Raw genomic sequence first — 24,700 nt, forward strand, 5'->3', positions numbered from 1 at the left:
CCCCTTTCCCCTTAAAAAGAAATCTATTTGTGTTTTTGACGACCCACTCTTCTAGGTGGCCACATGTTCTTCTAGAAAGAGATTGTATGCCATTGTAAAATCCAAAATGGTTTTCCCTTCCTTGTTTCTTTCCAAATGCAGCATGCCTATGTAGTTGTCTGTCTCCTTGCCCACATGTCCATTTAAATCTCCTCCTATGATCACCTTCTCCGTCTACGAGATTCCTTGGACCAATTCTCCAAGATCTTCCTAAAAATTCTCTTGTAGACTCCTATCCAACCCAACTTGAGGTGGATTGGTACTAATCACATTGATGAGTTCTTGTCCTATCACGATCTTGACTTCTATAACTCTATTTCTGACCCTTAAAAAAAAACCAGCAAGGGATGAGGTTTGATCTAAACAATTCAATAAGTTAATAGCCTAGGTGTAAAGATAAATTTACGTATTGAATTGGGTTTGTGAGGGTAGTTTAAGTAATAAATTTGGGTTTAAAAAGATATTGATATTTCAATTAAAAATAATATGAATGCAGTGAGTAAACTAGATATAAAGATAGGTTATATGGGTTCAAATAAAATTTCCCAAATCAAAATTTTGAGCCCACTGTGGACAGCCTAGGGTTTTATCATGACTTACAACAAAGACTTAGCGAAGTATATTAGGTGTGTCAAATTCTAATTTTTGTTTTTTCACCGCTTTTATCAAGACAATCTCTCTCCCTCTCCCTGTGTTAATATATCTCGAGAGTCGAGACTCATGACAGATTCGTTAGTTGCAAGGTAAGTATGTAGTCTCCGTTAACTAAGTATCGGCTTTAGTCTCCTTGTTTGTATTTATACATTATATCTATTTATTTATTTACTTATTTATTGGATGAGCTTGGTCTATATAGAATGATCAAGAAGGTGGAAGAGGAGGACCTTGTGTCTGGGACATTCACCTGGAGAGTAGACAACTTTTCTCAGTTGAAAAAGTACCAGCATTACTCTGAAGTTTTCGTCATTGGTGGTTATAAATGGTGCACTTGAGTATCTTGAATTTACAAGCTTAATTTTTTATGGTATAATATATAATTTGTAGGTGGGTTTAGGGTTAACTGGTTTGATCTGCAGGCGGATGCTTATATATGCAAGGGGAAACAACGTCGATTGCTTGTCTGTGTATTTGGATGTTGCAGAGGCTTCAACATTACCATATGGGTGGAACAGATATACAAAGTTCAAGCTCACCCTCGTTGATCAATTTGATACCAACAAGTCAATAACAAAGGGTATCTGTACTGATCATATTAGTCGCAATTCGAATTTTTACCTAATGGGCTTGCCATTTACTCAAGGAGAAGTTTGGTATATAGAATTTAGCGATTCTTTGCCTTCCCCATACTCTTAGTTTCTTTTGTACTTCTTACTATATAGCCTTGCCATTGTTTGTGTTGGATATGTGCTACACTTGGGAAGGGAAACCGTAAATGAGACCTAGGGTCACAACAAGAAAAAGGGACAACACCATTTTTTTTCACACATTTTTACACTCATTTTGTGGGGCTCACTTCATAATGTATTTCAATAATGCCCGTCTATATTCAATTCATCATTCATTGATCATCCTTGAAAAAAATTAGAGTAATCCAAACTTATTAAGGCATTCTTTTGTAGTTAATAAAATGGAAGGACATTGTTTTGCAAAGAAAAACTAGAATGACCAACATTAATCCAATGGTTATATGGTTTAGGATTTGAATGATTTTTGGTAGCCATGATTTTTGAACGGAGACCTAAAAGATTGACCGTTCGGAAAGTTGATATAAATTACGAAGTGGGCCCTACTAAACAAGTGCCAAAATATGTGAAAAAATGTGTTTCCCCTTATCTTAATGATATATATTATACATATGTATGTGTATGTACATGTAGTTGGGAAATTGTTTGCCAGTATAGGATTGTTTGTATTCACTCATTGCTGATCATCCGTATTGTCGTAGTGAAGTAGGCACACGAGCATCTCCAAGAGTTATTAAATTCATGTTTTGAACTACATATGTAGAGCCACATAGGATTTTCTTGCTCCAAGAGTATAGCTAAATTCATTCTTCAAATAAGAGTTTCTAACCAAGCCTTCAAACATTCATTTTAATATGGTAATGTGTTCTTTTCTCACCATCTCCATTAATTAATCCCATAACAACAAAATGTGGAACCAACTTGTTTCATATTAGATAGTACATAATATAATATTAAAATTTATAAGAGCCTGTTGGAGAACAAAATTGTAAAGTAGCAAAATTTACTCTTTCAAATTGCCGCATAAATTAACAAACTGGTATTTGAACGAACAGTTACATTTGTGTGGAGACTGTTGATGTTAAACATACCTTAAGTCTATGCCCCAGCTGAAGGTAGGTAGTTAGTGTTGGACAGTATGCTACGTACGGTCGATAGCTCAATTGACTTAAAGTTGGTTAATTGAACATTTGTTTCGTATCTGTTTGAACTGTGCTTTTCTTACCTATTCAGTCGATCCATTAGAACATACAATCCAAATGGCCTCTTCTATCTTTTATATGGATACATTAGTTATTCATATGCTTTGATTCTTGATTAATGTTTTTGATCGTTGATATATATACTTCTGATTTCACAGACTTGGAACATACGTTTACGGCAAGTACAGCTGACTGGGGCCTTACATCATTCATTCCTCTAAGTGAGCTTCATCGCCACGATAAAGGGTACCTGGTGAATGACGTATGTGTTGTTGAAGTTGAAGTTTCAGTTCGTAACGGTATTAAAATTTTAGAAGACCAAGAAACTGGTGAGCTTATGGATTTCAGGGGTTTAGTGCGAATAGGGAAAAATTTTGTTCCAATGTTGGAGGAAGTGTGTTCGTTGTATCCTTCTTTGATTGAGTGCCAGATGAAGAGGAGTCGTACGTTTGTTCAATGTGCATTCACAGCTCTGGGCCGAGTCTTGCATTTCCTGAAGACTACAAAAGCCAAGGATATGAACGCTGATGCTTGTCAACGTCTTCAACTGTTATGGGAGGAGCTTGAGGCCTTCAAATTTGACTTGGCTTGGCTGGAGCCACATGTTCAATCTGTTTTTGGCATGACGAAAAAGGTAGGAATAGTGAATAGACTGAAAGAAGATGTCGATGTTTTGGATAACGAATTAAAGACGCGACGGGCTATCTTAGCGGACGCAGAAGCCGAGCTTGAGGTAGCAAAAAGAAATTTGGCAGAGGCAGAAGAAGAGTACTTCAGCAACATAGATATGGATAGTGAGCTAGGTTATCCGTTAGCTTAATTTACGGTAGAATTTTCTCTCAGATATATAATAATGATCCCTCAGACAAATTTATGCAGTGCATGCAAATATGTAGTAGAACTTGGAGTGGTATGAAGTTTAAAACAAATCTAGCTCTGAATTTAAATTGTACCATATTTTCGTTTGTTTGTCTGGGGACTGTTTCATGTCATGTTCTTTTCAAACGTGAAATACTCGCAAAAAGATGATGAAAGGAAATGGTTGTTCGGGTTGTTCGCATAAAAGATCGATGGTGGTGTTTTAGAATAAAGAATAACCAGCAAGGGATGACAAACCAGTGTTCACAGTGATTGTTGAAGAAAGTTGAGGTTTCACCGTAAAATCAATTGGTAACATGGGAAGTAGTCCAACTTCTCATAAGCACTTGCATGGTTTGGTCCCTTGCCGATGTGGGACTTTGTCCTCACTTTCTCACGTGTGACGAATTTCCAAGCCTAGCTTATGAACAACACAAACAGGGTGACGTGCATCCATTGGGCTTCATGTGTGGGCCAACCTGCTCTGACCATGACGAAGGTTGGATTCCAGCATAAGATCAATTGGTTGTATGATGAGTAGATGAGTAGCCTTGCATGGTTTGGTCCCTCAACGATATGAGACATTGTCCTCACATTCTCACAATTGTACTGATTTATATTGGACGAGATGGTTAATTGTACATTTACAAAGAATTTGAATCCTCTACCAGGTTTTTTGGCTACCGGTTATACTAGAATTTAACTAAAAACCATTTAAGCACGTTTACTTATCGGTTGCTAGTTGCAGATATAGCTAAAGTCTCATGACCTCATGATATTCTAATGTAATCTTCCTTTTCTTTCAAGCTTATGCCCCGTTGTCAACAAAAATAAGTAAAAAGAAAGAAAAGAAATGAGTTCAATTCACGACTTCTCTCTCACAGTTACTTACACGTAATGTGAATCCCATTTCATTCTTTATTTTTATTTCTATGTTATTGAACTAACAAAGTCGAACAATTACAAAAGCAAACAGCATTGCAATTTAAGGCCCAAAACGCCCAGATGAAACCGAACCATTTGACCAAAAAATAAAGAAGTAATTTGGTTTGATTCCTTTTCCTCAGTGATTTGTGTTGTACCCAAACCGAACCAATGCATTCAGTTGTAATTGATTCTGCTGCAAATTGGAGGCAAAACCAATCCATTCCGAACCATAACCTGATACCCCTGCAAGATAGTTCTCAGAATCTGGAAAACTTGGAAGTCAGTTTCAGCAAGTAATTTTTGAAAAAATGTACAAGAATAAAACCAAGGTCTATTGAAATTTAAGATTAAAAACAACCAGCATCTAAGTTGGATATAAATATATAACTTGACGGGTTTGCATAACAACGATGGAATCCCAATACAAATCACTCTATTGTTTAATTATAATGCATAATTAGAATAGTAATACACAAACTGCTGGTAATGTAGCCTCCTTGAATCACTTTCTGAATCCTTTGAATATATTCTCCTTGTAGTATTTGAGTTCTTTGATGCTTTCTCTGATATCATCCAAGGCTCTGTGTTTATTTTCTTTACAAGGGGCTTTCTTATTATCTGCGCTAAACAACCACATTAGTCAATACTTGTCCCAAGTAAATTCACTCAGGAATACCTCCTATTTGAATGCTCACGATTAAACCACGTCAACAACTTGTGTTTCCGAGAGAGAGAGAGAGAGAGAGAGGAGACTGGAGGGGAGGGGAATGAAAGGGGAGAGAATCCTACTCCAATAAGAAACCACATAACCACCAAGACCTAACCACCATGCCGGGCCAATGGGAAGGGAAGTCACTGGCGTGGCCAACAACATAGACTAAGGTCACCGAGGGATGGATGTTTTAATTCATAATAAATAAATAGTGTGCCCTTAAGTGGTAGAGAAAAATTAGAGTATACCAGGTTATGTAAGTATTTTTACCTTGAGGATACCAGCGAATGCATAGAGCTTTAATACTGCTAACATCCACTAGTACATGGGAGAAAAGGCTAGCCAGATCTGGCATGTACTTCTGCCAGAAAAAAAGCCAGTTAAAAGAACTCCAACCAAGCTGATTATATTTATATCTAAGTACGGTAACAAAATGAGAAAAACAGAGGCGTGACATCTTTCTAAATAGACACAATTACACCCTTTCGTTTTTTTCCATTTCCTCCAAAAGCCCCATAAACCTTAATGCTCCAAACAAAAATCAACAAAACCACAATCCACATGGTCATCGAACTTTTTTAAATCAACTTCATAGAATCCTCCCTTCTTTTAGTTGTTTTAATCTCACCTCCTCCGCAACCTCGTTTGCAATTAAAACTATATCTACTGCCTGGTACCTATTTACTTTACTCCAAGCTCCGCTACACATGTTTTCCCTTAATAGAAGAATAGTTCACAATAACCATACAATAAGCTTATCTGCTTCCAACATAACAGAAAAACAACCAAATAAGTGAAAAACGGGCATTAATGCAAAAACAAAATTGATGTGTGGCACGGTGACAGTGGGGTCCACATGCTCATCAGCTTATGAAATAAATTGCAATGCATTACTAATAACCAAATACTAACAATTAAGTCAATCCCATATTAGAAATTTTTGCAATTGAAGTAAAATATAAACAAAAATCCAGAAAAAAATGATTCAAATTACCTTCAAAAACACAAAATCTACATAAACCGAATTTCCTGCTATGAGAGGTTGATATGTTCCAATGTTTCTCTTTACAAATTCTATGACCTGCAGTATTCAAGCACGTATTTACTTACCAAGAAATATAAAGAAAGCAGTATGTGACTATAATATATCATTAGGATTAAATTTGTTCAAACAGAACTAGAACATATAAAAAGGTCAGAATTGAAGGGAAAAGAGGATGATTACTTAATAAGTACTGTATATGTAACAATTAAATTATGTGGTTCATCAAAACTAGGTTGTGGAGTTATCTTATCCAAAACAAATAAGGAAAAGTACAATGAGTATCAAATTGGTCTTCTTTACATGAGGAACTGACTAAAGATTCCAGGTTGTTTGTTATTTTGACATCGAGAAACTCAGAGGTGGAATTCTTTAACAATAATTCAACTGAAAGAGTTTAATTCTTTTTATTCAATCCTATGATTAAACACGAGTTATTAAAATCACAACGAATATTGATTAAAAGAATCCCAGACATCCAATGACAGAATAATAATTAATTATACCAACCAAAATTAATATAGCTCATGTGTAACAAGAGTTCTTTCGCACCTGCTGTTCAGCTTCTCTTTCACTAATTGAACTTTCGAGCACTTTTGTTGCCAACCCTAATATTATTAAAGTTTGTCAGTCGTAAAATCTTGCACCATACGCTAAAATGATAATAGATTCTTGTGTATGATATGATGCTTGGCGATAAAGAGAACAGATGTTTAACCATATGTTACCAAGAAGTACGATGTCGGATTACCCTGCTTACTTACCACTAGCTGCATGATGTGTTTGACACCATTCTCCCATTCTATCTAAACACTCCTTGGTTTGGTGGATAACTAAATCAGGGCCCTGAAATATAAAAGGGGAAACAAGGAGAGAGAAAAAAAAAAAAAAAAAAAGATTAGGAATTGAGCCCAAATGATAAAAGAACAGACAGGCATCATAATAAGTATCAAGGAAAAGGATAACATCTAAGGGTGCAAACAAACATCCTTGACTCAATCAGGTTTTTGTTTCTTTAACTTCTTCAGAATTATATGATAATAATTTTTTTTTTAAATTAAAAAAAAATAAACTAATGATGAAGACAACCTATTTCCAGTCTTTAAGGAAGACAGAGGGAGAATGAAAAAGCCTTTGAAGGTTTCCGTCATAATTAAACTACTAGTGCACATCACTCCTACAGCTTCTTTAGGATTGAAAAAAACTAAAACCTGCCCTTTGAAACCTACTTAATCAAACATATATGAGATGTTTTGATCTCATTTTCACTTTCAAACATTTTGATTCTGTGTATTTTTGTTTTTTGGTCTTTGGAGCTATTTTCACGTAGCTATACAGTCAGTAGTAACCCACAAAGACGATATCATGACTCTCAAACAACCACCAAAATCATACATAATAAATTCCCAACTGTTGACAGATATTCTAAAGTTACCCTAAATAGCAAACCAAAATCCAATTAATTGAAAGGAGAGAATTGATCAACTAACTGACTGACTGACTCTTGAGCACTCACATAACATCTAAAATGGTAATTTTTTCAGGAGGCACTATTTTTTATCATTATTTATTTTTTCGGTGCAGAAAAAGGTACAACAAACTAAAAAAAATTGGAGTAGATGAATACTGATGCAGCACAAATTTTTTATTGGACATAAATGCAGGGGATACATGCGGCATAAAGTAATTATGTATGAATACTATCATACAATCTTTTAAATTGCAACCAGGGATAACACACAAAGTAGTTAACTACACCTACAAAATCTAAAAATAGAAATACACAGAGGCATATCCACACATTAATGCACAATGCTGAAAATACCTCCACCGATTTGGTTAATCTTCCATCAGTAACTATACAAGCAATCTCCAGTATTCGATCAACTTCAACATTTAAACCTGCACGTCCACGGAAGTAAAAGTGAATATTTTCATGTCATCGCATATTAGGACAATTAACCATAGAAATCATTAATTGAAGTGAAAGCAGACAGCACAATAATAGGTCAGTTAGATTTAATGTACGTTGCCCAGCATTCCTACATATTTTATGTGCATCTTTGTTTTCTTTTCAAGGAAGGAAACAGAATGAGTATATTAATAATCAAAAAGACTAAGTTGTACAATTAAGGTGGACCAGTAGTCTATCTATAAATAGCCCTAAACCTGCATGAAACAGAACATTCTTAGCAGGAAATACAGACACCTATCCAATAAAAGGGAAGAAGCCGGCAACTACTAACAGAAAGCCTAAAAACCTGAAACATCCAATCCAAGTTTGGAAGAAGAAGGGGCAGCGAAAGAATTGCCAAGCCAAAAGTCTAGCATTTTCCCATAAGAAATACACAGATTCACCTATCCTTCCCCTCAGAATCACAGATTAGGTTACTCCCAAATATCATCCCAGAAACAAAACCTCCCCCTTTCCAACTGTGAAACGAAGATTAGAAGAGAACATGGAAAGGACCTGAGCTATGTCTTTCCACGGGCATCGCCACGACCCTTTAAACTCAAATAAGTCACATCATGCAACATGTATATACTCCATACAACAAAGTTCCACACAGAAATAGTTCCCAAGAGTAGCGAAGAAATTATCAATGTTATTTAGTTAGGCATTTTTGTATTATACCAAGCAATATTACCCTCACCAGTCATTTCCAAGTCAATCCATACCAGTGGCATTTTGCACTCTTCTGGAGGTACCTCTGTATTTTTCTTACTCTGCTTCTCATTTACCAGCAACTTGTTGTCAGAGTCGTTGACTTTCTTCTTGCTATTGCCTACCTCAAAAGATGCATCATCAAAATGAATATACTCATATTTTTCAATCCACATAGCGGGATTATCAACAAATATTCACCTAAGCAAATCATTATTATGGCAATTACTTATTATATATGCCCAATGCCTAGTCTATCATGAATGTGGGTTACATTTAGAAAAAATAAAGATTTTTTTTGTCTGTAAACAAAAAATTTATACTTCATCAAAACTGCAGGATCCATTCAAAAAAATAAGAACTTTTTTGAGAGAAATATTAAGAAAAAGAGCCTAAAAATGGGTGTTCATAGATTCAGTTGAGTTGTAAATGAAAGTATACAGCATCCAAATATACTGGAAGGATGAAAGTAAATAGTAATCACGAAAACTTCCTAGTAGGACTTAGCCCCGGAAATTGTCGAAACCAGCTCAATGTACAGGATCAATCAGTAGCCCAAGAACGAAAGCAAACAAGGGGTTTACAGCCTAAATCCGCACCAAACTTCACCACTAACCAAGTTTGCAGTAAGCTTAATTTATAAGCAATCGATCCGGAGAAGTAAACAAGCAATAAGCTTCAAAGACGCCTTTCCCTCCAGTTGTGTCACATTTTTGGGCTAAATAATAAACCCTAAACCCAAAACCCTAACACATGGAATGAAAGTGAATGAACCTGAAGATTTTCTAGTGCCATCGGAAGAAGAAGAAGCGAATCGCATTGGATCGTCGTTTTCGGCGTCAAGTTCCAGCGCAGAGAATGCATTTGCGAGGAACTCCATTGTTTCTCTGTCTCTTTTGGTTACGATTGCTTGGTTTGGTTCTGAAACTTTACTCTCTAGCATGAATTTACTTTAGAGTAAATTAATTTTAACTAAATTGAAACAATGGTTCCTCAATTAAAATTATATTATTATTGCTCCATCAACTTATCAAAACGTATAGTTATGGTTTTTTAATTAGAACTTTATTACTATTAGTCCCTCAACTTTAATTCAACCGGAGAAATGATCCTCAATTTTAATTTAATTAGAGCAATAGTCTCTTAACTTTAACTCAATTGTAGCAATAGTTATCCAACATAACTCATTTTGACAAAATTATAACAAAGTGAACAAAAAGGATCGTAACTACCCATTTAGATGAGTTAAGAGACCCTGATTATAACAATGGTTCTTCCAACATAACTCATTTTAAAAAATTCTAACAAAGTTGACAAAACTGATCATAACTACACATTTTAATGTGTTAAAAGACTAATTGTAATAAAAAATTTATTGAAAAATCATTGCTTTAATTTAATTAAAGTTGAATAACTCCATTGTTTCCTGTCTCTATTTTAACTTGTTGCAACAACTCGGGCGGGCTGCCGAATTTCAATTTGGTCTATTTAGACCAAAAACGACCATTGGGCCCAAAGTATGCTGGCCCAGATATAATTTCATTGGAAAACACTAATTGGGCTTTATTTACAAATTTCTTTAGCCACCTCTAACAAAATTTAAATTTCTTTGGACACCTAAAATATATTTAAGAATATACCAAAATTATCGTTTAAAACAAAATTTCTATTTGTTTATTTGAAAATATAAAAAAATTACAACGTTCAAAAGGAAAAGGAGAGTTTGAGACGGCCAAGCCGCTATCAGAGGGGTGAGACTCAAGAAACGAACACCTTGTATGCACAAGGTTGAAACGTCATTTCCTTTTTAATTTTGGATATTTGCCCATTGTTTTGGTCTCCACCACTCTCTGACCCCACCCCCTTTGTTTCTTTCTTCTTCTTTTTTTTTTATGAAAACACCCCTCTGTTCTTTATTCCTTCCTTCCCCATCTTGCCTGGGATTTTTGCTTTCCAGCTCCATCCTTCTTTCTCCTTGGCAAGGTCCTCCTCTTCTTTCCTTATTTTCTTTTCCTTTTCACTTTTGCTTACCCTTTATTTCCTTGCACTGTTTCCTTTATTTTCTAGCTTCCTTGAGCCTTGTCTCAACCTCTCTGAGCTTGTCTCAGATCTAGATTTTATGCCCCCTTTTACCTCCGATGTTTCTTCCCATCGTCAATCCTTCACCGCCGACCTCCACTACTCGGTCCATCGCATGTCTCCTTTCGGCGGCGCATTTTGGTGTTGGGTGCTTGTTAAAGTGTGTTTGGCACTATTTGGTAGGATTATGGGAGTGCTTTTTGTACGGATGGCTCGCTCACTCCCATTTTTCGTTCATCCAGTTTGTTCGTGGATTCTTTCTCTTGGTGGTGACAGATTGACGATGGCGGCGCAACTAGTGTGGTGAAGTTTGCACTCTTCCAGATTTAGGGTTTTTGTTGTTGTCAGCTTGCTCTTTATAGGCTTTTGTGTTGTATTTACTTTTGGCTTATGATTGTATTTGGATTGCCTTTGGGCCTTCCATTTCTTGTATTAGTTTTTATTAATGAAAGTTATCTGTTAGACAAAAAACAAAAAACAAAAGAATTAGATAATGAGAAATTTTATTTAAATTCAAGTAGTCTCTTTCTATGCACAACTTAAATTTTAAATGTTAATTATATATTTTACCTTATTGCATAATTACTATTAAATACAAAATGAAATTAATAATAAAACTCAAATTTATCAATAAAATCACGCACTATAATTAAACCCTAGCACTACCATTTGTTTATCCTATGTTCATTCCGGCTAAAACCCTAATAGCTCTGATAGAGAAAACAAGCTTTTTCTATTGATGGATGGTGATTTTGAAGTTTTGAATCGTCCAACTAAGGTATGACTCAATATATGGATATTTTGCATTTGCTTCTTCTTTGGATTAAATTTCATACTTTTTATATTTTATTGCATTTGTTTTTCTCTGCCGGTGTCTCTCGGCGGCCCAAACCACCATTGCAAGGACTTTTGATTAGTACTGCAAAGACATATTGACTTGATTCTTGGTGCAAATAAATATTACCCCAACCTCATCAACCTTAACCATTAACTAGCGGGCGGCATTCTCTGGCAAATTCAAGTCTATGGAAGGATCTCTTGGATCCCAAGTCGATGGATGGGTTTGGTAGCAGAAAGAAAAAAAGAAGACATGGAAATGCTAGTCCTATATGGCATGTGCAAAATAACTTTATATTTGAATTGGGTTTGAGATGGTTGTAAACATGAAATTTTCCTGAAACGAAAGAAAGTAAGTTTGGCTTCAAATCATTCATGCCTCTTCGGGAACTCTATAACTCTGGTGCAGGTTTTCTAGTAAATGATATTTGCATTGTTCAAGCCAAGATCAATGTCCCGGTTAAAATTGGTGGCCAAGAAACTAATATTTCTGCAACTATGGAGTCATCAAAGAAAGGACTTAAGGGGCAGGAATCACAGAGGAATTCTGAACTCCAAAACACACCAGGTTTTCAAGCTTGCACTGAGGCTACTGATGATAGCCCTTCTGACCCTTCCTTAGCCAAGGTACTCAGGGAAGTCCCCACCACCCCAACGGGCGACCTTATGGATTTTAGGGGTTTAGGACGAATAGAGACGGCTTTTATTCCTTGGCTAGAAGAAGTCTGCTCATCGAATCCGTCCTTGATTGACTGTATGCTCAAAAGAACTCCGATGTTTGTTGAATGCGCATTCACAGCTTTGGGCCGTGTGCTGCATTTTCTAAAGACAACAAAGGCTAAAGATATGACCAGGGATGCTTCTGACCGCCTTCAACTATTCTGGGAAGAGCTCGAGGCCTTTAGATTTGATTTAGCATGGCTGGAGCCGCACGTTCAAACAGCATTTGGTATGAACAAGTTTATACAAAGAGCAGGGAGACTGAAAAGGCTGAGAGAAGACGTAGACGTTTTGGAGGATGAACTTAAAAGGCGGAGGGCAGCAGTAGCTGTTACAAAGGTTGATCTTGCGGTAGCCAAAAAAAACTTGGGTAAGGCGAAACAAGAATTCAATGGGATAGACATGGATACTAAGCTAGGTTGTCACAGCCCGTTCCAAAATATTACATTCGTGGCTGTGAATGGACGAAATTGCCCTTAAGAAATACTAAGTATGTGAAGCTCAAGTTGATAATTATCTAGGTTCCTAAGTTTTGAAAATAAAATGGAATTTAATAAGGATGGAACTTAGATTTTTAGGTTAAAATTTTGTGGTTTGGAGTTGGAGATTGGAAAAGGACCACGTGGGATCCCCATTCCTTATTTCCCTCCCTAAAACCCGTAACTCCTTCTCTCTCTTTTTCTTCTTTCATCTCAGAAAACTCTCTCACTCTCTCTCTTACTCTCGAACATACGGACTCACACACAACCTCAATCAAACCTCCACGAACGTCCAATTTAAGACTACCATCGTGATCCTGAGGACTTCACGAACACGGGGATACCAAATTCAGGTGAGTTTCATTTCGAAAAACCCTAGTTTTTAAAGCCCCGTGAAATGGCACTGTTCATGATCTTCTAAATGACTACGTTTTAGGCTAAAAAAAGCTCACAGTGAGCTTAAGGAGGTCACGAGGAGGCTCGGAGTGCCTCGTTTGAACAAAATGGACGTCGGGATCACGTTGTTCATCTTTGGCCGGTTTTCTTGGAATTTTTCCGGTGAGATTTCCTGGTTTTTAGAGCTTTAAAGTAGTATATTGTGATTCTACATGTTTGGGGCTTCAATTTGATATATTATACGAAGAAAATGGTTGAGAAACGAAGGAGAACGAAGCATTTGAAAATTCCCCAGTTTTCCGGTCACCGGAAAAACCAGTCCGGCGACCCAAGGAAGAAGAAGGTGCGCGTGGGGGCGCGTGGACCCGTGCCTTCCTTGGCGCGTGGGGGCGCGTGCTACAGTAAAAAATTATTTTAAAAATATTTCGACGTCTGTGACGTCGAGTAGATCACTGTGGTATATTCATATACCCAAATTGAGCACCGTATGAGAAAGTTATTAAGGATTGTTGGTTAGGTGTTCAAATAACGTTTTATAGTTTTTGCATTTAGGTGAAAATATGAATTGACGATCCGACCGTTGGATCATCACCAAAATTTGATACGTTGCAATACGTAATGTTTGAGGATTATTGGAACTTACGGATTGGGAATCCGAGTTACGGATCTTCCGGAATTGGAGTTGTAAGTTCATAAAATAAAATGTTAACCGTCACTTAGTTTTGTTAATTGACGGAGATCCGACCGTTGGATGGTGATGAAATTTTAGGATGTTATCCTAGATATATATTGTGGACCTCTGGAAGTTATGGATTTAAAATCTGAGTGGTGGATCTTCCGGATCGAACTACGTAGTGACGTATTTTATATAAGTTATATATTCTATCGATATGAATTCTGAGGTTGGAATTGATTATTGTTTTAGGCGCCGATCGTCATGACGCCTTGGCGTATTGTGCTAGGGAGTTGTAGGGCGAACTCCAGGTGAGTGGGCAGTTTTGTTTTCCGTATACATATATACTTACCGTTTTCCCAGAAATTGAAAATGCATGAAATTATGCTTTAAATGCAATGCATAAAATTATATGAAAAGTATATTGAGATGTGAATTGAGATGCCATGCATAAAATTATATGCAAAGTATATAGAAATGTGAATCGAATTGCCATGCATGAAATGATATGAAAAGTATGAATTGAGATATGATGCATATGAATGAATGGTGCGGCGGACGCACAGGTGAGTATCAGGTGAGTATTTAATTACTGTTATGATGATGTTGATGTATATTGAGCTCAAATCCTGCACCATAGTTTAGTGCTTATAGTATTCACCGCATCGCACGCTCGCCTTGGATCCAAGTAGATGCTGGTCGCACAGTCCACGCGGAGTGGGTGCGACGGGCCAGTCGAAGAGTGTTAGTGAGATTTCGACTGGTGGGTGACCTTAGATTATGTGCACAGATGATTGATGAGAAAGCACTAGAGCGTAACTTATGTGCAGAAGGCCGTACAGGTCACAGAGGTGACTCCGGCAGAGTGATAGTGATAGATTTTGAGCTCTAGATTCAACCGTACAGGGCTATTAGAGGGCCTCCGGTTGATTACTTTCTTGCACCTGATATGATTATTGTTGATGCATCCATACTTAACTGTTGAATTAGACATGGCATGGCATGATTGATAAAGAAAATGTTGAGATAGTAAAAATGAAGTTTTGAGAATATATATGTATATTTATATTTTACATTTCTGGGAAAGTATACAGGTTTTACGGAGAGGGGTTACAACGTTTTGAGAAATGTTTGGATTTGGAGAAGAATTGTTTTACTGACCCACTCAATTTTGGTTTTGCGCCCCTCCAGGTTCAGGAATCACAAAGGTGTGGTGACTACGAGGAATTCGACGGTGTTCTGACAGAATGGACAAAATTAGGACTCACCTTCGGGTGTATCAACTTATAAATTGTATCTTAAAGCTTCCGTACTGTGCAAATGGTTACGTCACTCTCACGTGACGGCCAGCATGCCCTCCTTTGGGACGGGGTGTGTCATAGGTTATGGGACTGGTTAGCCTTTTGCATAATTATCTCTAACTGTGGGTTTAGATCTTACCTTACTTGCATGACTCGGAATCTGGAAATTTAAGTAAAATAATGCTTTAGCTTTGTAAGTTGTGGGAATTGATTTTCGCACAACCTTTTTTTTTTCTCTCACACACACCTCTTTCGGTTGAACAAATTGAAAGAAAATCAAGTTCTATAATGGAGAGGTGTGTAGAAGGTGAAAAATGGTATGCAGAAATAACTCCGCGAAGTTGTTTGTTTTAATTTAAGAATATCATTATAATTTATAATAGGGGTGTGCTATCCACACACCCCATTTTACTTCTCACACACTCTTTGATAATTTTTGTCCGTTGATCTTCTTCAATTCATCCGATTTGACGGCCGAAAATTAAAAAGGTGTGTGAGAAGTAAAATGGGGTGTGTGGATATCACACCCCTTTATAATATTGCAGTTCCTTCTAAAGAGCGGTGTTTTGCAGTCAGGCTCTAGTTTCTCTTTGGCCTAAACTTTAATGCATGACATACATTGTTTAATTTAACGATTAGGAGCTGTGTTGAAGTATTTCAAGAGATTTAGGGATCGTTTGGTATCTTCTTGAATCCAATTTTTTTGTTTTTAAAACTCATGAGTATTAAGTAATTTAGATTCATTCATCATTTATAAATTTAAAAAAAAAAATGATGCAAGTAAAATACCAAATATGCCCTTAGAGAGTGAATTTACAAAAGAATTAGGGTGTTCCAGAATATGGGATACTTTGGGGTGTTTAAACCATTACAATGTGGTCGGATGAGGAAAGTAAATTTGAAATTTTGACAAAAATCATAATTATAAATTGATATGCACAAATTCTTTTGTTTGAATTTATAAACACAGAAACTCGCATGAATAAAAACTTGGAATTTGAAATTTCAATTTCCAAGTTTAAATTCCATGTAAATAGATATCATTTCCAAATTTCTATGAGTGTGTTTAAAAATAACAAATTCCGTATTTATATTTCATTGTTCTTTTAGTTAACCAAACAAGAAAATTCATAAATTCTAGAAAATAAAATTATGTCATTTCAAATTCCGTCATTTTAAAATTCCTTAACAATCTTAAACTTCCTCATCCAAATGGAGTGTTAAATTTTGGCTTTTGTATTTGGGAATTGTTATTAACATTCCAAAAATCTCATTTGGCACTCCAAACTTTCTATAATTAAAAAGAAAAATACACTTGTGAGAAGTGTAAAATAAAATTTTTAGAGTACTATTAACAGTTCCTTGTATTTAAACAAAAATTTAACAATTAGAAACTTAGAAGACACAAAATATCTCATACTACAAAATACCGTAGAAAATCCCGTAAATCTGAATACATTGACTGATTTATAATAGTAGGACTCCATCCGACATTGTCGTTGAGCTGGGGCATTAAGTGTACTGATGCTGCATCGGGACGGTGCAAGCAAGGGTTTCACTAAAATGGTTAGTGACAGTCTGTCCTCTATGGGGGTGGGTCTGCACTCTGCAGCGGATATATGGAATTAGAAATCTTTAGAGTCAGAGGTGCCTGGGCTGGGGAAGACCGCACACTACACGCCTTGCAGAAGTAGAGTGGAGGAAGCGTGACTGAACAGGTTTTTAATGGCTATGCCTTAAATATATCGAAGCCACTGTTCATATATGTAGCATTCTTATCTTCAATACCAAAAGTGAATATATATATATATATAGGTTTTTTATGCACAGGAATCTTCATTTTTTGAAAAAAAAATGAGGATTAGGTGTGAGGTTCATTCCATATCGAACTTCAACGATCCGAATTATTTATTTTGTAATCTCGATTCATAGATCATCTTTGCAAAAATTCAATTCAATTCGAAATCATTTGCCTATTTAATTATCAAGATAAAATTTCATTGTTTCTTATATAACAAAGTATTCGTTAATTTCTTTGAACCCAATTAGATGTTTTAAACATTTATATTTGTCTAATATTTTGCAAGAATGATCTATGAGATATAACTTGAAAAATAGACGTTTCGGATCGTTAAAGTTCGATGTAGTGTGGACCCCACAACTAATTATAAAAATAGGGATCCCTTACCTTAAAGATTTCCAATATATATATAGTTGTTAGTGAAAGTGGTAGGGTATGTTTGGGTGAGGAATTTGGAAGTTCCACACCTACTTAAACATTAAATTTGATTTTTAATTTTAACTCAATCATTAGCAGGAGTGATTTTCAGACACATTGAATCGAAAATAAATTTTAATTTTCATTCCAAAAGTTTTAGATTTGATAAAAAAAAAATTTATACTTCGAATTTTTGGATTGGTTTGAAATTGTGTATCAGAGTAATCTCGGAATGTTTGAAACATAATTAGAATATTCATATATTTTATAAGTTTTTGGATATTTTCGAACATTTTTGTATAAGCAATCTATTTTTCTTTCTTGATATTTTGTATGCCGGCAAATATATCTAATTAATTGTAATATACTATTATTTTATTATTTTTGATATATAAGTTTATAATTAATATAAAATTTATAAATGAAATGTATCTAAAGCTAACAATAAGATACAAAGTGAAAGGTCTTAGATTCAAATTTAGGATATGTTGAGTTCGCAACTAATTTATTCTCTAATTACTTAGTGTAAATATATCGTTTTGTAAAAAGTAAGGTTCTAAAAAACGCTAGACGCTAATCGGGCGGTAAGGTTTTAAAAACCGTTAGAAGCTAATAAGGCAAGGTTCTAAAAAGCGTTAGACGCTACCTAGCACCTAGGGATCTAGGCGAGTTTTTTCTAATTTTAATTAACTTGTTATATAACAATAAAAACATATAAATAAGTTACTACAATTAATTGAATACATAAATTATTTTCAAACCTTTAACCTAGAAAATAAAAATAAAAAGCTAAACTACCTCGGCAGCCACCTAATTCCTCCTAAAGGCTTCCCCCCCCCCCCCCCACCCCCACCCCCCGGGCGGCTTTTTAGAACGATGATAAATGAAAATACATAACTTTTAGTGAACAACTATTTAAAATTTTAATATTGTAGACAAATTTTATGAGAATAAGTTTGGAACATTTTAGAATTTGTGAATGCATTCCCATTTTCATTTCCATCCAATCTATTTAGAAGTATTTGGAACAGAAATTTAAATGCGGAATCAAAAATCCCACTTTCAACTGCTCAACACATGCACAATATGTTGGTAATTACTAGTAAACCATGAAACAATTATGCTTGTTACACAAACAAAAGTAGTGGTTGGCGCAACTCAAATTAATTTAGGAATTGTTTGGTATTCAGTTTTTGTTTAATTTTTTAACTAAAAAATAATTTTTGAGTCCTGAGTTAATAATTCTTGTTTGTAGGATTATTTTTGAACCAAATTTATAAACCAAATGATTTGGTTGTTGATGATTGGATTATTACTTAAACGTTGATTAACGTTCTTATTTTCGACATATCATTTTATTTACAAATTTAGTTTAAAATTTTGGTCTCCCTAGCATTAGCCTTATGAAAAACTCAAAAAGTTTGTTCTTTAATTTTTTAGCAATAATGAATTATTTATTTTTTAGTAAGATACTAAACGGGCTTTAGAACACAACATATCACAACGTCAACTATGTTAACAAGTAAACTTTTGGGCACGATATCAAATTGTTATGCTCGTCAGTTGAGATCAAAATGGTAGAAGAGGGGAGTAAGAATCTGTGTTGGAAAACAATTATGAATCAATCAAACATAGACAAATGTTAGAATAAAAATACAGAAAATAACGTATTCTTCTTTACTTACAAGTGAGATGTATTTGATTCGAGTCATATTATTGCTAGTCCATAGTGAGGCTTAACCAACTTCTCCATTCTTTAATGTAGATAATATCGTTTGTTAAAAAAATTAAAAAATTAAAAAAAAAGAAGACAATAATGCATTCGAAATCCAATTATAAACGAGTGGTGGAGGCTTGTAAATTTTGTTATCCCATACCCGCTCATGATTGTAGTTCAATAGCGGCCCTGTGTCCGAGGAGGGAAAACTAAAGTCGGCCTATACTTGAAAATTGAAATGATTCCTTGACTTGTGGAAAAATAGAGGGGAGAGTGAAGGCAGTTGTTTGTTTGTTTGTTTTTTTTTTTGCATGAAATAAAAAATATTTATTGCTTTGTTTTTATGACAATTAGTGTATTTTCAACATACTTTGTGCATGAAAAAAAACACATACTTTGTACATGAATAAGAAAAGGCATGAGAAATCATTTTCACAATTTCGAAAGGCAGTCAAAGAGAAGGGAATTGAGTCATGCCACACAATACATGAGTCAAAATTAAGTATCAAATTGAAGACAAATATTAAACATCCTCGTTAACCATATGGATACCTGTAAAAAGTATATTAGATTGTACAATTTTTTTTTAACAATATTAGATTGTTAGTTGGTAAGAAAATCAGTATTTAAAATAAGAGTAAATTGTAGTAATGATCTCTCAACTTTAATCTCTCTCAAAAAAAAAAAAAAAAATTAAATCTCTCTCTCTCTCTCTCTCAAAAAAAAAAAAAAAACCAATTGGAGTAATGGTCTCTCAAGCAAAAATCTATTACCAATAGTCCTTCAACTCATCAAAACGTGCATCAATTGTCTTTTTCGCCAACTTCGTTAGAACTTCCGTCAAAATGAGTTACGTGTCATGCACATGAGGCTGAATTAAGAGGCAAATATAGAAAATCAAATAAGAAAATTTGTATTAATTGTCCCTCAACTTTAATCCAATTGGAGAAATGGTCCCTCATCTTTAACCAAATTAGAGCAATGATCAATCAACTTTAAATCAATCCAATTGTGGCAATGGTCTTTCCAATGTAACTCATTTAGACAGAATTCTGACGGAGTTGACGAAAATTACCATAGATACACGTTTTGATGAGTTGATAGACCAATGATAATTTTCAGTTGAGAGAATATTGTTTAATTTGATTAAAGTTGAACGACTATTGTTACAATTTACGCTTAAAATAAATAAGTAAAGGACACATTTGACACTCAATTAAATAATAGTAGAAGAAATGGACGCTTCCTTTGCCTTTGATCCGGGCAGGTGAAAAAGAAATGGAGCTTTTAGATGTCTGCACTGCCCCAAATGCTGGACTAGCCTAGTGCTTCCCCGGCTCGGATTTTCCTCTCTCTCTCTCTCTCTCTCTCTCTCTCTCTTCAGAGACACTTGCATTAGAAATTAGGAAGGAAGGTATGTTTCTCGGTCTCACACCGTCACACAATTGTTAACATTTATGGGTTTATTTAAATTCGTTTTCTTTTTCGGGGTCTGGTTATTTTAATCTGTAATTATTGTTTTGTAGATGACGAGCAACAACAGGGAAGAAGAAGAGGTTGTGTCTGGGACATTCACATGGGTGATCGAAAACTTCTCTAAGCTCAACAACGACAACCTTTTCTCTGACGTTTTCACCATCGCTGGTTTCAAATGGTATTATTTTATTTTATTTTATTTTTTTGTTCTTTTGGAGCTTCTTCTATTTACATTTCCTCCATTTTTTATATAATAACCACACACCATATTATATATATATATATATATATATATATATATATATTATTATTTTTTTTGTATCGTTGTTATATTTTGGAAGAGACCTTAAGAAAAGACTTAGAGTACTTGGATCTAACGGAGGACATGACACAAAACCGAGCGCAATGGCGTTCTAGGATTCATATAGCCGACCCCACTTAGTGGGAAAAGACTTTGTTGTTGTTGTTGTTGTTGTTATCGTTGTTATATTTGATTTATTCAATTCGATTATTTAGTAAAAGAGAAAAAAGTGTGCGGTTATCATTTTTCTTTTTACGCGTCTAAGGATTTGTTCAAACAAACTGCAAGTTATTATTTATTTTAACCTAAAAAAAGCTACTGATTATTTCTCAATACAGCCATTTAATATTAATGTCTAGTAATATTCTTCTTCATAAATAAGAGAGGTGTTAGATTTAACTCATGATAACGGCAAGTTAATACTAATTTATTTTGTTTGACCTATTGTATGGCTTAATCAAAATTCATCATTCCTTATCATAAATATATCGTTAATCGTTCAATAAATAAAAAAAATAAAAATAAAAACTACAGGCCGAACTAAAAGAAAAAAAACGAAAAGGGAAACATGAACCAGGTAAACCTAGCACGGCCCATAAGGCCGAACTTGGTCCAAGATTATTACATTGTGCCGTATCATGCATATGTTTGTAGTTCTTTTCCCTCTAATTATAAGCAAATATTGTGAGGGGGGGATTCGAACTCGAAACTCAGGTGCAAGGGTGAATGATGTTTTCAGTATTTTACTAGCTTTGGTTTGGTTTGGTTTGGTTTGAACAGGAGGATCCTTGTTGTACGTCCAAAGTGGTTATCCGACCAAGATCCTAATGGCCTAGTCCAGTTGGCCATATATTTGGGCATTGCCGATGCTTCAAGCTTGGCACCTGGATGGAGTAGATATTCCAGCTTTAGCTTGACCCTGGTCAATCGACTTGACACCAACAAGTCAATCACAAAGCCTGCAACCGGTATTGTTCTACCCTCGAGTCCATCTCTTTTCATTCGCATTCATGCTTGTATAACATTTTCAGAACAAATGTATTCTCTTGATTTGGATGAGTTGTTTCTAACTAGTAACTACATTCTTCTATTGTGGTAGTAACAAATTAGGATACCGTTGGATAGAAAGATTAAAACGAGGGATTTGGATTGATTTTCTAACTTTCATCACTCATGGAGAGGTGAACCATATACGCATTTTTTTTTTACTCATCCCTTCCCTTTTTGGAGAGACATTCATGTGATATCCGCCTGATTTGCTTTTTGACGACATATTTCTTCATATCGTTAGGGCGTGTAATGCCATGCAGTTTGTAGAAATATAATGTTGATGTAGCAGGAATTAATAATTTTTAGTTGATGTTTTTTGGCTCAAAGTTTATGACAAATTAATCCCCTACAAATTCAAGAGGGGATTATTTAGAGTATTGAAGGTTTTGAAACCATACTCAAGGCTCTAGAAGACATGTTCAAAACAAAACAGGGGTGATAGTATGTCATGCTAATCATGCCAAGCACAACATGTTTTTCCTTTCCTGCTGGCTCAGACATGGCATCATACGGATACAAAGAGCGACCTGAGCTGGGCATGATTATCATTTATACTCCTTCTTGGGAACCGTTGGACAATAAATCGAAAGTTTTGAGATTTGGGGTCAGTTATAATATTTGGTTTACTAGTTAATATGTTTGAATATGTGATTTGGTTTTTCAACGAAGAGTTTCTGTGTTTGTGTGTGTGAATATGTATGTGGCTATTATTGCTGGTAGCCTTAATCATTGATTGAATTCCTCTATGTCGGTAATAGACTTCTATTGTAATCTCGGAATGTACTTCATCTTTAATTAATTACTTGGTGATGAGCTTTGCATTCTTGATTATTTGCTTTCGTTTCCTCGATAACAGGATCTGTAAAAGAGTTCACAGAAAACCACAAGGAGTGGGGCTTCAAATCCTTCATCCCTCTCATCAAGCTTTATGACAGCGCTGCGGGTTATCTTGTGAATGATACATGTATTGTTGAAGCCCGGCTTAATGTCTCAATTAGGATTGGAGACCAAGGAAGTAATGTTTCTGCAAGTACGGATCACTCAGAGAAAGAGCATAAAGCGCAGGAACCTTTGGTTCTGAATTCTAAAGCTGAAAACTCTTCACCGGCGCCTAAAACACCATGTTCTGAATTCCAGCATACACCAGATTCTGAAAAAGTTTGCACTGAACCTGCTGATGGTGGCCCTACTGAGCCTTCTCTGGTCAAGGAACTCGGGGAATTACCCACGAACCTAACGGGTGAGCTTATGGAATTTAGGGGTTTAGGACAAATCGAGAAAGCTTTTATTCCGCTGCTAGAGGAAGTTTGTTCGTTGCATCCTTCATTGATTGAGAGCATGCAGAAGAGAAATCGTATGGTTGTTGAATGTGCATTCACAACTTTAGGGGGACTCTTGCATTTTCTGAAGACTACGAAGGTGAAGGATATGACTGAGGATGCCTGTTCATGCCTTCAAAGCTTATGGGAGGATGTCCATATGTTCAAATTTGACTTGGCGTGGCTGGAGACTCATGTTCAATCAGCTTTGGACATGAAGAAGCTACTGGAAAGGTCAAGGAGAGTGAAAAGACTGAGAGAAGATGTGGAGATATTGGATAATGAGATGAAGAGGCGGAGTGCTGCGCTAGCTGTGACAGAGGTGGATCTTGAGATAGCGAAAAGAGACTTGGAAAAGGAGGAAAAGGGCATCGCCGCGATAGATATGGATAGCGAGCTAGGTTATGGGATGCGTTAGCCTTATTGAAGTTTCTCATCCTGTAGGACAGTTAGTGTAAGTTGCAGGACAGATATGTCGAATACATACATATTATATTTTTGAAGGTTGCAGGGACTATAATTTGGTGACCTTCATCAACTCCCGGCATGATCGATTAGGCGGGATACCATGGTTGATAGGTATTATGCATTTGTTGAAGCTGTACTTGAATTTTCTTGTGTTGAAAATGCATAGTGCTCGGACATGTTTCTATGAAATTGAAAGCCTTTCTGTTTCTTAAAATTGCGCTTCATATTTCTTGATTTTATTGATATTAAGAATATCTTGAGGATCTTAGATTGCTTGTCACGTATGACTCAAACAGTCCCCGCACTCACGAGTCGGTTGTGCCGATATTAGGCCACTTTAGCCACTCAAAAGAAACGAGTATGAAGTTTTATCAAAAGATCTCAACAATATGTGTGTGTTGTACTATGATTTATAAAGCACTAAATAATTCTACCTCTGGCCGAGGTGGGACTCAAATGCGGCTCTAATCTAAGCCACCAAACTCCAACACCACACGAGCCTTGAAATCGTTAAAAATTAAAATATCGGGAGTGATTGAGCTGGTCGATCTTGATTTGCTAGTGTTTGGACTGCTGCTGGGTTTTACTCTGCTTGTTATCTTGATTTGGGGTGGCTTGGGTTTCACTCCAAGTCATCCCCCAACTATGTAGTTTATCTTCTGGGCTTATGATTTAAGTCAATTATTTGAAACGTCACGTGTGTTTTTTCAATGAAAGACTAACATAAATTTTGATGTATATCGTTATTGTTAATAATGTGTTCAATTTAACAATATTTTTTTTACAATAAGGGCAGTGTTTGAAAATTTTTCGATAAAAAAAATTACAAAAAGATATGAAAAATGGATCAAAGTCAAAACTTCACCCTACATGGAAAAATTCATAAATTTCAAATAAAATCGACATATTTTTTTGATATTTCCAACCAATATTGTTATCGATATCAATATTTCTGAAAATTTGCATATCGATATTCC

General features: G+C 35.5%; 4 protein-coding genes and 1 long non-coding RNA gene across 6 annotated transcripts; 4 read left to right on the forward strand and 1 right to left on the reverse strand.

Moving 5' to 3' along the window:
• The first annotated feature begins 759 nt into the window (after nt 1-759).
• Nucleotides 760-3,305, forward strand: LOC103438738 (MATH domain and coiled-coil domain-containing protein At3g58250-like). The gene is made up of 4 exons (XM_008377282.3): nt 760-782; nt 896-1,021; nt 1,116-1,273; nt 2,644-3,305. Exons 1-4 carry the CDS (start codon nt 760-762, stop codon nt 3,303-3,305), a joined length of 969 nt encoding a protein of 322 aa, XP_008375504.3.
• Nucleotides 3,306-4,635: 1,330 nt separating this feature from the next.
• LOC103438641 (oligoribonuclease-like) lies at nt 4,636-9,684 on the reverse strand. Of its 2 annotated transcripts, none has more exons than XM_008377176.4 (8): nt 9,464-9,684; nt 8,679-8,810; nt 7,850-7,926; nt 6,789-6,870; nt 6,577-6,632; nt 5,977-6,063; nt 5,253-5,343; nt 4,636-4,888 (listed from the first exon to the last, which is right to left on the reverse strand). In XM_008377176.4, exons 1-8 carry the CDS (start codon nt 9,630-9,632, stop codon nt 4,773-4,775), a joined length of 810 nt encoding a protein of 269 aa, XP_008375398.3. In that variant the 5' UTR covers nt 9,633-9,684; the 3' UTR covers nt 4,636-4,772. The 2 variants fall into 2 exon arrangements, with proteins under 2 accessions (XP_008375398.3, XP_008375397.3); XM_008377175.4 differs by having other exon boundaries at nt 4,636-5,125; nt 9,464-9,663.
• Nucleotides 9,685-11,980: 2,296 nt separating this feature from the next.
• LOC103438739 (uncharacterized) lies at nt 11,981-12,805 on the forward strand. The gene has a single exon (XM_029104782.2). The coding sequence runs from the start codon at nt 11,981-11,983 to the stop codon at nt 12,803-12,805; it is 825 nt and encodes a 274-aa protein (XP_028960615.2).
• Nucleotides 12,806-12,952: 147 nt separating this feature from the next.
• Nucleotides 12,953-15,252, forward strand: LOC139197317 (uncharacterized). Its single transcript, XR_011582600.1, has 4 exons — nt 12,953-13,157; nt 13,241-13,362; nt 14,126-14,184; nt 15,065-15,252. It is a non-coding gene; the product is annotated as an uncharacterized lncRNA (long non-coding RNA).
• Nucleotides 15,253-20,337: 5,085 nt separating this feature from the next.
• Nucleotides 20,338-23,937, forward strand: LOC103438741 (MATH domain and coiled-coil domain-containing protein At3g58210-like). Its single transcript, XM_008377284.4, has 4 exons — nt 20,338-20,523; nt 20,636-20,763; nt 21,667-21,854; nt 22,793-23,937. Exons 2-4 carry the CDS (start codon nt 20,636-20,638, stop codon nt 23,671-23,673), a joined length of 1,197 nt encoding a protein of 398 aa, XP_008375506.2. The 5' UTR covers nt 20,338-20,523; the 3' UTR covers nt 23,674-23,937.
• The last annotated feature ends 763 nt before the right edge of the window (nt 23,938-24,700 follow it).

Source organism: Malus domestica, chromosome 07 (assembly GCF_042453785.1).
Source record: "Malus domestica chromosome 07, GDT2T_hap1".
In the NCBI taxonomy this organism is placed as follows: domain Eukaryota; kingdom Viridiplantae; phylum Streptophyta; class Magnoliopsida; order Rosales; family Rosaceae; genus Malus; species Malus domestica.

Excerpts from the sequence above, each read along its gene's own strand:
- LOC103438738 (XM_008377282.3), top strand. The coding sequence starts at position 760 with ATGACAGATTCGTTAGTTGCAAG. Across the intron at positions 1,022-1,115 it reads GTCATTGGTGGTTATAAATG|GCGGATGCTTATATATGCAA; the intron begins GTGCACTTGAGT and ends TTTGATCTGCAG. Across the intron at positions 1,274-2,643 it reads CAACAAGTCAATAACAAAGG|ACTTGGAACATACGTTTACG; the intron begins GTATCTGTACTG and ends CTGATTTCACAG.
- LOC103438641 (XM_008377175.4), bottom strand. The coding sequence starts at position 9,632 with ATGCTAGAGAGTAAAGTTTCAGAACCAAACCAAGCAATCGTAACCAAA. Across the intron at positions 8,811-9,463 it reads TGGCACTAGAAAATCTTCAG|GCAATAGCAAGAAGAAAGTC; the intron begins GTTCATTCACTT and ends CTTTTGAGGTAG. Across the intron at positions 7,927-8,678 it reads GATTGACTTGGAAATGACTG|GTTTAAATGTTGAAGTTGAT; the intron begins GTGAGGGTAATA and ends GTGGACGTGCAG.
- LOC103438739 (XM_029104782.2), top strand. The coding sequence starts at position 11,981 with ATGCCTCTTCGGGAACTCTATAACTCTGGTGCAGGTTTTCTAGTAAAT.
- LOC103438741 (XM_008377284.4), top strand. The coding sequence starts at position 20,636 with ATGACGAGCAACAACAGGGAAGAAGAAGAGGTTGTGTCTGGGACATTC. Across the intron at positions 20,764-21,666 it reads ACCATCGCTGGTTTCAAATG|GAGGATCCTTGTTGTACGTC; the intron begins GTATTATTTTAT and ends TGGTTTGAACAG. Across the intron at positions 21,855-22,792 it reads AATCACAAAGCCTGCAACCG|GATCTGTAAAAGAGTTCACA; the intron begins GTATTGTTCTAC and ends CCTCGATAACAG.